The sequence below is a fragment of the Heteronotia binoei genome, chromosome 1 (genome assembly GCF_032191835.1).
Source record: "Heteronotia binoei isolate CCM8104 ecotype False Entrance Well chromosome 1, APGP_CSIRO_Hbin_v1, whole genome shotgun sequence".
NCBI lineage: Eukaryota > Metazoa > Chordata > Lepidosauria > Squamata > Gekkonidae > Heteronotia > Heteronotia binoei.
The window spans coordinates 81,653,850-81,667,255 of NC_083223.1; the positions used below are offsets into that span (position 1 = coordinate 81,653,850).

Sequence of the window (13,406 nt, forward strand, 5' to 3'; positions counted from 1 at the left end):
TTCAATCCCTGGCATCTCCAAAAAAGGGTCCAGGCAAATAGGTGTGAAAAACCTCAGCTTGAGACCCTGGAGAGCAGCTGCCAGTCTGAGTAGACAGTACTGACTTTGATGGACCAAGGGTATGATTCAGTATAAGGCAGCTTCATATGTCCATGAAGTCCCGGGCAAAATGTAACGAGCGGCAGACATGGACAAAAATACCAGTTTAGTTTCTGAATGCAAATTAACAATTGGGAAATTAACAATTGAGAACCGAGTTTGATTCTCCACTTGCACCTGCTTGGAATGGCCTTGGGTCAGCTATAGCTCTGGCAGAGGTTGTCCTTGAAAGGGCAGCTGCTGTAAGAGCCCTCTCAGCCCCACCCACCTCACAGGGTTTCGGTTGTGGGGGACGAAGATAAAGGAGATTGTGAGCCGCTCTGGGACTCTTGAGTGGAGAGCGGAATATAAATCCAATGTCGTCTTCAACATTGCAGCTAACGAACCAAGCTCTAATCCATTAAAGTTTGTGCTGGAACGAACTCTTAACATTTGAAGTGCCGCGGGAACATTATTATGATTACTTTTTACAACTTTTACAACCAAAGATTTTACAAATCCTCTGAGGAACCGGTTACAATGATACGAATAGTCAGGAAGACCAGAGCGCGGACTCCTTTGAGTCTTCAGCACACTCTTTCCTGAGCCTCTATGGCGCATAACTCTCAGATGCTTTCATCAACATTCCGGTGTCGTCAGAGAAAATGGCGTGCTGGGCAGTCCGTTGTTCGGGGATCTATGGTTGAATCCCGCGCGTTCTCTCCGTTCTAGCCGGACCCTTTCCGTCTCTATGGTGCACTGGGAGCCGAGGTGGGTGGGGCTAGCTTGCACCTTCGCCAGCTGATTCTTCCTGCGGGCTACCATGGCGCCTGCAAAAGGTGAGCGAAAGACTCCTCTGCTTTCCCCCTTTTCCGCACCACTCGCCCCTTCCAAGAGAAGCACAACCTGGAGGGTGTTTGCTCCTCTTATCCCCTCATTCCTCTGGCAACAACAACAAAAAGAAGCCCTTTTGTTCCGTTGAGGTGCGAGGGGAGAGGCTGAAAAGGATGTTCCCAAAATCAGATGCTTTCAAGAACCAGCAATCTGAGAGGACGTGGAAAAGAGATACACGTGTGGTTGGCTTGAGTTCCTACCCCGTGTGTGTCACTCCTCTAGAATAATGGAACAGTTACGGAACGAGCAATATATTAATTCTCCGTTGTCTGTCAAATAGGAGGAAGATGATGAGTTTTACCATATGAGGAATCCCTCGCACAAGCCCCACTGTAATCGTCTTCTAGGTTGGGGTGTTGGAAAATCATCGTAGCTGGGGCGGGGGGAGGTGCATTCCTTCAAGTATTTGGCTCCCAAATCACCCTCTGTTGGGATCTTGAGTTTTCACCAGTTTATCCAGGGGAAATCTTGCTAATCCTGCCTGTGACTAACTACTTAAGCAGGAGGCTGCCTTTCATGTTATTTTTTCATACAAGGAGATTGAATTTTTGCCATGTGTGAAGCTGCGATAGTGCCTCCCTTCCCCCCCCCCCCCCCCTCATCCCAGTGCTATAATCTAGACAGTAATTCAGTTGATCTGGCTCCAGTTAGGTATATTGTTCAGACTAGAAAAAAAATGACATGAGGATAGGTATTTCATGTTAGAATATCAGGACATCCTCATAGATGTAAGCGGATGTGAAAAATGTAATTTGAGAACATTTCTGTAACATAATATGTCATAATAATTTCCTTTTAGTTTTGAAGACTTGGGTAAAACTGCAAATTTCATGGGCTCATTGCTGTGGGCTTACACCAATCTGTGCAGATATTTGAGCTGCAGTGTTGTTATTACAACACTTTACAAGCTTGAATTGCAAAAAGTACAATTGTAAAATTATTTTTAAGATTTGGGCTTGTAAAATGTGTAGAAATACAGCACTTTCTTGGACAATTCTGTTGCTTTTCCAGGACAGAGTTGGAGGATGCATAACACTTGGAATGAATTTGCTGTTCCTGACATTGTGCTTGGAATATATTGCCAAAAAACAGCTTTATTTCAGTCCTAAAACACCCTTTAAGAATGAATGAGATTTTGTCTTCTCCAGGATGTACTTAGTTTACATGATTATAACAGGCCAATGTCGAAACTATACCTTGCAGGAATGTTTACACAATGAAAGGTGTAGCTCAGTAAAGGATTAAAATGTAAATAATAGGAGCCAGAAATTCATAACTATCAGATTAGTAGTATAATAATCTATGTATGCAGCATTAAATTAACAGAAGAATGTATATAAAGCAATCCATCTATCTGAGGCCAATGCACCTCCCTGACAGTTAATATTAGGAATCTTCAGTTTCATTCTCCATTCCATATTAACAACCTGCTGATTCTGCCATGTTAGCTCCTTCAGAGAAGAAATGAGAGCAGCTCCCCCCATCATTGGCAATAATTTTCTCCAGCCAAACTGGTAGAGAACTGGATTTTTGTAGAGCTGTATCTCAAATAAGACATCATTGTGGCTGTTTTACATTATCTTCAGATGCTTTCTGGTGATGTATGCTCTTGCTCCAGGCTGATCATTGATGTTTGGAATCTAAACAGCTGAAAGTCACCATAGACATCTCCTCCCCCCCCCCCACATTGATAAAATTCCCTTTGGGTCCACATCACCACACCACCCAATCCCAACCCAAATATATTTAAAAGTTGCATGGCTTGCTTTGCTCCATGAGACCTGTGGGTGACCAGGACCCCCCAAATGCTGCAGCCTAATTCCCCCACCCCATGACCCTGAATAGAGAGGGCAGTAGCTTGAAAAGCAGACTTATTTTCTAAATTCAAGATGGCAAATCAGTACAGCACTATATTGTCAAGGTGGTTTGGAGTCTCCTGTCTTACAGAAAAGTGTTTTTTGTTTGTTTTTCCCTCCAGAAAATGTCAGCTTGCTATTAAAACTGTACTACTTAACGGTGATGACCTTGGTGGCTGCAACCTACACAGTAGCTTTGCGATACACAAGAACGACAGGAACAGTTCTATACTTTTCAAGCACAGCCGTGTGTATCGCAGAAGTTATCAAGCTATTTCTAAGTTTGGGCATTTTAGCAAAGTAAGTAATTTGAGTGCTGGTTGTCAGATTGGAATAGTGCAATTGCTCATTTTAGTACCATTTAAATTTCTTTCTGAATTTTCACTTGTATTCTAAACGTTGATATTTTCCCCTGGAGTATTTAGTTAGGCTTCAGTGTTATTTTTTCCCTGTGGGCATATACTAGCGCTCCCCACACCGCTCCCCCCCCAAAAAAAACTATGTAAAGTTCTGTTTCAATGCATGAGAAAACAGACAGGTTTTAGAGTCATTTTCTAAATCTTGCCTTTGAACAGTTAAATAAATGGGTGTAGTAGTCTGAATTATTCTTGTTGAATGCTCTTTGGATAAAGTTCAAGATGTCACTATAAATTAAGTTCAGATCAGATTCCTGGTTTGAAATTATGAAGGTTGATCTGGGCATGTAGTCCTAGAGTCGATCAAGAAAAACCTGTATTTTCATGCTGGAGAATAGAAAGATCTCAAAAGTGGAACTTTAGGGACTGAGAGTATACAGAAAAGAGAAGTTGGGCTGCTTTTGCCTAGGATGGCAACTGCAAATTTCTTATAGATCACTGTAGCTCTTTGAAACATGTTGTTTCATATTGTTTTCTTGATAGGATGTTGCAGTTTGTCCCTATATGAAATAGGCCTAGTTTATGTGTCTCATACTAGGAAAGTTGCTCCTTCCCTATCTCTTTATACCCTCTGCTGTTCCAAGATTGCTGCCTACCCAGACAACTCTCATACTTTGAGCAAATAACTGCAATGCAGGCTTTTTACATAAACCTAATTGTCTGTTCTCCTGGCATATAGATGACAGTATGACCTAATACCCTGACATTTTGGGCTTTGTATGCCTAAATTTAATTTCAGATGTTCATTCTGATAAAAAATGCACACTTCTCCATGTGTGCTTATTTTTTCACTGATTTTAGCTTCCTGGAGAGTTCTGTACATCCATTGGGGATGTACATGTTGGAGCACCTGTGCACACAAAAAGCTCCAGGGTTTGCTTGTTTGGATAAATAGCCAGTGGCTTTAGTCCTACGCAGACATAACCCTTCACTGTAATTTGTTTTGGTGAAGTATTATGTCTGAACACCTAATTCATGGCTGAGCACCAATCAGTAACCAGATTGTGAAACCATGGCTTTAAATATGCTCTCAAATCAGGGTTCCACTAACCATCATTAAGCACCACATCTGTGCTGAATGAATAACTGTTAAGCATTGCATTTAGTCTGAAAAAAAACAAGGTAGCTTCCCTAACTCTTCAGCCTTTGTGCTACTAAGCTGAAAAACAGGTCCTTCAGGTAGTACTCTCCCTAAACTATGGAGTCTTATGAGCAAAAATTTTGCTTCAGGAGCTACTGGCATTAAAATTGTGAGCTACTGCATAAATTGGTTTCTCTGGGGCCATTTTTCCTGACCTAAGAGAAAAATGTGTGAACTGGAGGCTAAAAACTGTGAATTAACTCACACTAACCCAGTTTAGAGGGAACACTGTTTGCAGGCACACACAGGGTGACAAAGATAGCTGCTTTGTTTGGCTAATGTCTTGCTGTCAAGTGAAGAGTTTAGTGCACCCTTACTAGGAAAACCAACAAGGCTGCTTTTCCTACCAATGGTGGCTTTTAATTTCCCTTGCTAAGACGACCTCTGGATTGGTGCAGGGCAATTAATGGGTGTTAGTGGTTTGTGAAAACTTATTTCTAACTACTGGCATGCAGCTAGTGATCTATTTAGGCATACATTTTCCTGGAAGATTATTAGAATAGACCCCTGTGTAGGACTACTTCTGGGAAATTCTGGTTCTACAGTATTTAACTGCCAATAAGAAGCTACAGTAATATTTGTACTCAAATCTTTGTTATTTTTCAGAGAGACTGGAAGCCTGAGTAAATTGTTAACTTCTTTAAGAGAAAATGTGTTGGGCAGTCCTAAAGAACTACTCAAATTAAGCGTTCCATCTGTTGTGTATGCCATTCAGAACAACATGGCTTTTCTGGCTCTTAGCAATTTGGATGCAGCAGTTTACCAGGTAATTGTTAGGAAATAAACTGTGGAGTCCCGTATGGTTAGATAAGGATTAGTTCGCTCATGTTAAAAATAGTGTTTCCACAGACAGAAGGGTTTTCCATCCATGGAGCATGACTCCCCCTCTCCTCCTGCTGCAGCCCAAAATGTCCCCTGGATGCTACTTCTGGGAGACATTAGGGCTGCAGTGGAAGCAAGAAGGTTGTACTCCATGACTGGGAATAATTCCTGTTAGATCCAGACCCATGACTACAGCATCAGAGTTTGCATGACATCACCTTGAACATGGTACTTTCAGTGTCAGTTTATACCACCAGCAAGCAAATCATGGAAGGAAAAAACCATCCAAGCATATTGAAACCAGAACTTTTTGTTTAGCAGGAACTCCTTTGCATATTAGGCCACACACCCCTGATGTAGCCAGTCCTCCAAGAGCTTTCAGGGCCTGCTGTAAGCTCTTGGAGGATTGGCTACATCAAGAGGGTATGCAAAGGAATTCCTGCTACAAAAAAAAGCCCTAGTTGAAACCATAGCTAAAGTTATGGATGCTCTCAAGACAAATGTTTCAGTAGTGAAGTTCACAAGTAAAAGCTGACATCTGGCAATGCTATTCCAGAGTACCCTTACCTCAGGAGGCTTTAATAGACCATCTTTCAAAAAGTGTCTAGTGATAAAATTTGCCAAGTCTTTTGGTTATTGCTCTGAAGAAGCCTCAGGCTCAGCAGCTAATCCATGGCCAGATTAAAGCTTTGTTATATACAGGTGCATTGAGAGTAATCCACCTAGCTTCATATGGTTATTTCAGAGACTAATATGTAAGTCAGATAAACAAACATCTCTTGGGAATGCGTGATGCAGAATGGACATTTTGGGCTTTAAATGATTATTGCTTATACTGTTCTGCTTTGAATGGCCTTTTCCCAAGTGAATAAAATTGTGCCCCTTTCCTTCATCAGGTCACCTACCAATTGAAGATCCCATGCACGGCCTTGTGTACAGTCTTAATGCTGAACCGCACTCTCAGTAAACTGCAGTGGTTCTCAGTCTTTATGTTGTGTGGTGGAGTTACACTTGTTCAGTGGAAACCAGCTCAAGCTACAAAAGTTCAGGCAAGGTTTACAGCTAATTTTTTCCCCTCTACCTCTTTAACATTTTTGATTTCTAAACATGTATATGAAGAGGTGGAGTTGAGAATGGCAAGGTATCTTAATTCAAAGAGGAGCCGCACAAGATGAAATTGTGAAAATTTTGTGATCAGAGAAGCTTTTGTTGAGTGATTTTCAGGATAATTATGTGTTGTACTATGGAGATCCCATGCACGGCCTTGTGTACAGTCTTAATGCTGAACCGCACTCTCAGTAACTGCAGTGGTTTACTGAGTAAATAAAGTCCTGTATTTAATCTTGTGTGGCCTAGACAAATTTGTAGCAGAATGGGCCAAGACACGCTCGTATTGTAAAAGAATATTCATGGCTTGGCTTTTGAAAAATAATTGCTGACACTGCAGTCCTGCATAAACGTCTTCTTTTGTTCATTTTTAGGTGGAGCAGAGTCCATTGATAGGCTTTGGTGCAATAGCAGTGGCTGTTTTATGCTCAGGATTTGCAGGTAAAACACACTGCTGCAGTTTGCCATTGGTTTTAGGAGCTTCCTTGTAACTGAGGGTAGTCAGTGAACTAAGGCACCCCCACCTCATGTTCCCTTTGGACCTCAGGGGCCACTGCAGCACAGATGCTTTCTGTGCCACTCAGATAACACTGGGTCACAGAGAAAGAGCTTGTGCTTTGACTCTTCCCCAGGTCAGTCTGGTTCTTCCCAGAAGTTCAGGGCAGTGCTTCCATGGGTAGGAGTTGCAGTGTGGTCTGGGATTCCTCAAGTCATTTTTGCATTGTGGCAGCCACTCTGGTGCAGCAAAAGTAATATAAGAAGGGGAAGAAGGTTTTAGATAAAGCTGAACTTCAGCTCTTTTGGCCCGTTGTGGAGAGGGCAGGAAATGAAAGGAGAGAGAAAGAGAAGCCTGGACTGGGAGAGAGGGCTGCAGTTGCTACGGTAGTGAATCTATCAAGCTTGACTTCTCATGCAAATACCATTCAAAAGAGTCTGTGCATTGCATTCTTGTTTGCGTGCATGTGATGGAAGTTAGGTGTGTCTCAAAAGCAGTTCTGTTCAATGGCATTTTGCAGGAGTGGCAGACATTGTGGCAGACATTGCCAAGTTCTCCATGAAAGCTTTCTTACCATACATATTTACATCAGCGCAGCATGCATTCATTTGATCAATCTTGCTAGCCATGTTTGTTACAAAGGCCCAAAGGTTCATGCCAGTTTGTCTCATTTATAATTCTAACTATTGCAAAGTGAGAATGGAAACAAGGAGAGCCTATGAACATCCGCCATGTTTTCTATTTTGAAAGCATTGAAAAGGATTTTATTCAGCCGGGTTCATTGGCTGACAGTGCAGTCCTATGCAGAGTTACTCCAGTCTAAGCTCACTAAAATCATGGTAAACTGTGGAAATCGAGGCTAAAAATTCCTGTTGTATTTGAACCTTCTGTTCTTAGAATTGACTGATTTCTGCTCTGTTTCTTTTTTTCCCCTTTCAGGAGTATATTTTGAGAAGGTGCTGAAGAGTTCAGATACATCTTTATGGGTCAGGAACATTCAGATGTACCTCTCTGGAATTACTGTGACCTTAGCTGGTGTCTACATGTACGATGGAGCTCAAGTAATAGAGAAGGGTTTTTTTAATGGCTATACACATTACGTCTGGTTTGTCATATGTAAGTATTTTGTTCACACTTTGTCTTAAATTCTAGCTGCCTGGCCCTTGAAACTTTTTAAAAAACATATGGCCAGTGGTGTGCGACATCAAATTTGGAATTATGTGGGATCAGCAGCACTGAGCAGTAAATACCAAGTTCGCCATGGTCTGTGATGTTTAAGTAAATTACTGGGGTGGGGTGGTATGTTGGTTCCTAAACACCCTCTCTGAGCAGGATGTGCGGTTTTTCCATGCCAAAAGCAGGTCTGGAGTAGCAAAAGCCATGATCGTCACTCCTTCTTACTGTATTCATCTTACTGTATTCTCACCCATCCATGCTATATGCTGTTTTTTCATATCATCCAATTAGTTTCCTCCAAGTTGAACTGATGGGAATTACAGGACATCAGACTGCTCTTAGCCTTGACTTGGATGGCCCAGACTAGCCCAAACTTGTCAGAGCTCAGAAGCTAAGCAGGGTCAGCCCTGGTTAATACTTGGGTGGGAGACTATTAAGAAATTCCAGGGTTGTGACACAGAGGCAAACCAGCTCTTTCCTCTCGTCTTGGAAACCCCGTTGGTTGACAACAAAAAAAGAAGTGCTCTTACTGGGTTGGACCCAGTAGATTTCTACTAATGGAAGGGAGGTAATTTCATGACAAACAGTAAGCACAGTAGGCCTAGAATTGCAGAGTTAGAGAACGATGGGAGCAAAACGATGCAGAAAATGAAGTTACAAAATTAGAAGACATTACAGTAAAAGCAAGATAAATTGTTCCATTCTACTACAGTTCTAATCCCTTTACAAAAATGCCATTGCAGACCTCTGGCTCACTGCAGTCCTCATACTGTTCCAGTCTCCAGGAGCAGCATTTTAGGAAGCATTTCAGGCTGCAGTGGGATAGAGGAGGGGAGGCAATCTTATCCTACTGTTGGAAATTCCTTGCATTAGAGGAAATTAATGCTGGATCCAGCCCATTGCTTGATTCAGAAACTGGCACCTGCAAATATGGATTTGGGCTGTGGTGTACTGATTCCTGCTTAGCAGTGTGAACTTTACTAATGTTTTGAAAATTTGACCATCGGTGTTGCCATATGTGAAACAAGAGAATGCCATCCTGGAACACATGGAGGTTGTTTAAGTGATGCTGTAATAAGTAAAATCAACACTTGCAACTCTTATGAGAAAAAAATAGATATGGTAAAGGGTATTGCATTTACCTGAAAAGGAGTGTGACCCCAAATGTAAGACGTCCCGCCCCACTAAGAAAGGGCTAAAGGAATAAAAGGATAACCCTTAAGATGCTTCCACCCTCCACATCCTCCTGGCATGAGTCATGAAGTGCAGGAGGAGAGAGAGGAACATGCACCTCCCCCTCACCAGCTGGCTTGATAGACTGCAAGCAGCCTGGTGAGCCAGATGTGTGTTTATGTGGAGGGGCCAAAGCTTATGGTCTTGGCAGCCAGCTGGTAGAGGTAGGGACACCTTCCACACTCTGCCCTAGCACCTCCTGGCTGGCGCAAAAAGCTTCCAGGGTGGGCGAGAATACCCCCACCCATCTATGTATCCAAATGGAAGACGACACCCAGATTGTCTTCATTTCAATAAAAACATCTCTGTACATGAAGCAAAACAAAAAAAAATTGTTTTATTAAAAAAAGTTTTATTAATGAGCACGTCTCTTTTACTTCCCAGTTCTTTCAAGCGTTGGAGGCCTCTACACTTCCATTGTTGTTAAATACACAGATAACATCATGAAAGGGTTTTCTGCAGCCGCTGCCATTGTTCTCTCTACAGTTGCATCAGTCATCCTCTTTGGCTTACAGATAAGTAAGTTGCATTGGTTCTGGCTTAGTTATTCTCATCACCTCAAGAAATGTTTGTGGTCCAATCTTGGGAGGGATTTGCTGGCAGGTAATGGTTTAAGACAAGCTTGCATGACTGCTCTAATGGCGCATTGACATTCTGCTTGGCAGCGTGCATACTTAGAATTATAATCCTGAAAGGACAACCTACTGGCAGAACAGTATACAGAAAGAATGTGCATTTCTTTTGGAAACTCTATCTCTAAATGAGGAATCTAGAATCTATCTGTGTTCAAAAACTAGTTCTGCAGTAAGAGAACTTGTATGCATTTTAGAACCACACTAGTCTGAAAAAGGGGTTCTTACTAATAAATGTAAGATGGTATTGGTATTTAATACCAAGATGGTAATATTTTCTTGCTTAGATTTTCAGCATCTGGTTCTTAATGCTTAGATTTTAAAATATTTCCCCATCATTCCAGCATGTAGTGCAAGAGCACGTCCTTGCAGAGGTTCTGGAACAACTCAGGGAACATCATCAATTATCTAATTTTCAGCATCCCATCTGTAGATACTTAAATTTGTACAGACAAAATATACATTTCTACAAGCCAAAGAAAAGTTCCAGGTTTGCAGAAAAATCTGAAATCTTCAAACAAACAAACAAAAACCCCACGGGGATGTGTTAAAAATCCAAAATAATAGATGCAGCACCTGTACATTTAAGAAACAAATGACCTCTGTAGTGGCTAGTGTGAGTGATGCCAGGCAGCCACAGTATGATAGAGGTTTACAAAATAATGCATGGGACGGAGAAGGTAGAGAAAGAAGTACTTTTCTCCCTTTCTCACAATACAAGAACTCGTGGGCATTCGATGAAATTGCTGAGCAGACAGGTTAAAACGGATAAAAGGAAGTACTTCTTCACCCAAAGGGTGATTAACATGTGGAATTCACTGCCACAGGAGGTGGTGGCGGCCACAAGTATAGCCACCTTCAAGAGGGGTTTAGATAAAAATATGGAGCAGAGGTCCATCAGTGGCTATTAGCCACAGTGTGTGTGTGTGTATATATATATATATATATATATATATATATATATATATATATATATATATAAAATTTTTGGCCACTGGTTGACACAGAGTGTTGGACTGGATGGGCTATTAGCCTGATCCAACATGGCTTCTCTTATGTTCTTATTGTCAGCATTCAAATCTTGGTTTCTTTAACTAAACTGCTTGTGGACAGCAGGACCTTTCCTAGGCCTAATTTGGAATTTGAGGGAGGTCTTATCAGGGTCAGGCCTGGCACCAACCACTGGCAGGTCCAGCTGCTCATCAGTATTCCACCAGCAGCCACTGCACAAAAGCCAGTGTGCTTTACTGGTTAAAATTTCGCACTTGAATCTGGGAGACAAAGGCTCAAATCTCCAGTGTGTCATGGAAGCTCATTAGATGATATCTAAAAAACAAATACACACGTTGGTAGTAATCCCCCCCCACTAATAGAAACAGTACCTACACCTTTATGAAAAGATAATTCAGTGGCTAGTAGGGTTGCTAGGCAACCATAACAATACTGCTATCCTTCAAACATTAGTGCCTGTCAATAGCAAAGCACAGGGGAGGGGACAGGGCTCATTCCTAGATCTACCAGTCCACCCCTGTGGCAGGGCAGGAAGGGAGGACTCTTTGGGGCTAAGCTGAACACCAACTACCAGGAAAGCTGGTTCCATGCAATTTGCAACTCACCCAGGCATTATGGTGGATATTAGGGGTGTGCATTTGGGCCTACCTGAACCAAAAATATACCCCAAAAACTTTGGGTGTATTTTGGCATCCCAAATATATCCAAGATTTCTTGGGAAAACAGAAAAAATTCCCCCTAAAATCCTGGATATATTTATTACTGGCAAACAAGGAACAGCTGAGGGGCTGGAGCAGATTCCTTCTGCTGCTCAGCTGTTTTTTGGTTTTCTTTGGCAGTCCCTTTAAACCAGGGGTGTTTAAAGGGACTGCAGAAGAAAGCCCGAAAAACAGTCAAGGGGGAGCACTGTCCCCACCTGCTCAGCTGGGGCTCCTTAGGGCTGTTTGACTGAACTGCCAAAAGGCACCACCTGAGCCTGCATGGAGAGTTCTTCCGCAGAATCCACAGCTTTGTGGGCTGTAGGATCCGCTGCTTTGTGCCCCTTTTGTTTTTTGTTGCTTTTTTTCCTCTCTGTATTTTTTTTTAGTTTATTGGACCCGGGAAAAATAAGGATTTTTGAAGAATCCTGGATCAAAATACTTTACTGGTACTGAGAGCTGAGTTGTTGGGAGGAATAAAAAAAATACCTAGAGAAAAACAACTGCACACCCCTAGTGGTTTCCAGACAGCATGAAGCCAAGCAACTTGTCTGGGTCTCATGTTAGCCTCCACACAAACTTGCACATGGCCAGGCCTGGCAGTGGCCACCACACAACTTTCCTGAGCAACTTTGCAGACCATTTCCAGGGAGAGGGCTGATACGTTCATTCACATAAAGCTGCAGGCAGTTAACTGTAAGTTAAGTGGAGAGAGAGAACTATCTCTCTCTCCTGAAATACTAGAAAATTGGGGCACCTAATGAAGGTGATGGGCAGTAGGTTCAACATAGGCAAAAGGAAATACTTCTGTACTCAATAAATGATTGAATTATGGCACTCATGGCTACTAGATATAGATGACTTTAAAAAGTGATTAGACAGATTCATGGAGGATAGGTTACTGTTATCTGTGGTGACTAAAGGGAACCTCCACATTCAGAGACAGTAAGCCTCTGAATCCTAGTGCCAGGAAGTAACAACTGGGGAAGGCCTCAGCCTCTATGCCCTGTTGTTGGCCTCTAGAGTAACTGGTTGGCCACTGTGTAAAACAGGATGCTGGACTAGATGAAACAATGGTCTGATTCATTTTTTAGGTTTCCATTTGGGTTAGAATGTTTAAACCCACATGTGTTTTATTTTCCATTTTTAGCTCTTCCATTCTCTTTTGGTGCTCTTCTTGTATGCATTTCAATCTATCTGTATGGGCTGCCTCGACAAGACACTATGAAAATCCAGCCAGTGGAAACAAAGGTGTCAAAACAGAATCTTGTTAACGTCTGACATTTGCCATCACAAAGAACATAAAAGACAATACGGATAAAGAAGATTTGGTTGGGAGGGATCTTTGTTTTATTTTCAAGAAGCCTTAAACTGATTATCAAAGACTTTACTGCTTAAACAAAAAATGAAGTTAATTTTTGATAAAATGAAGGTTTACTCTGACGGATAGTTTGTACTGGAAGGTAGAATACTACAGGAAGTTATGAAGCACTGTTTTTCATGTACGGTTGTTTCCCCTATTGATATATGAAGATCCTGCTCACACATGCATCCCTCACCAAAACAAAATGAATGTAAATATATTGTATATAATAAAGAGGGGACACAATTTAAATTCACTTTAATCGAATATGTTGTCACACTTGCAGGGGACCAGGGAGGGCCTTCTGCTGGCTGCTACCACTCTGGTAAGGGTCTGTCTGGGAGGGCACCACCCACCCAACTCCGGTCTTCCTTCTCAGCAACCACCTGACCGAAGAGGCATGCAGACCCAGGCAGTATAATAAGTTTGTTGTAAGTGCTCAAGACCGAACAAGTGGGTCATAGCTTTTAGTGCAACAGTGAA

At 42.0% G+C, this 13,406-nt stretch overlaps 1 protein-coding gene across 1 annotated transcript; it reads left to right on the top strand.

Annotated features, from left to right (window-relative positions):
* Positions 1-426: 426 nt before the first annotated feature.
* Positions 427-13,179, top strand: SLC35A1 (solute carrier family 35 member A1). Its single transcript, XM_060236873.1, has 8 exons — positions 427-917; positions 2,951-3,128; positions 4,992-5,151; positions 6,104-6,256; positions 6,689-6,755; positions 7,750-7,926; positions 9,604-9,738; positions 12,711-13,179. The coding sequence occupies exons 1-8, from the start codon at positions 902-904 to the stop codon at positions 12,839-12,841; spliced, it is 1,017 nt and encodes a 338-aa protein (XP_060092856.1). The 5' UTR covers positions 427-901; the 3' UTR covers positions 12,842-13,179.
* The last annotated feature ends 227 nt before the right edge of the window (positions 13,180-13,406 follow it).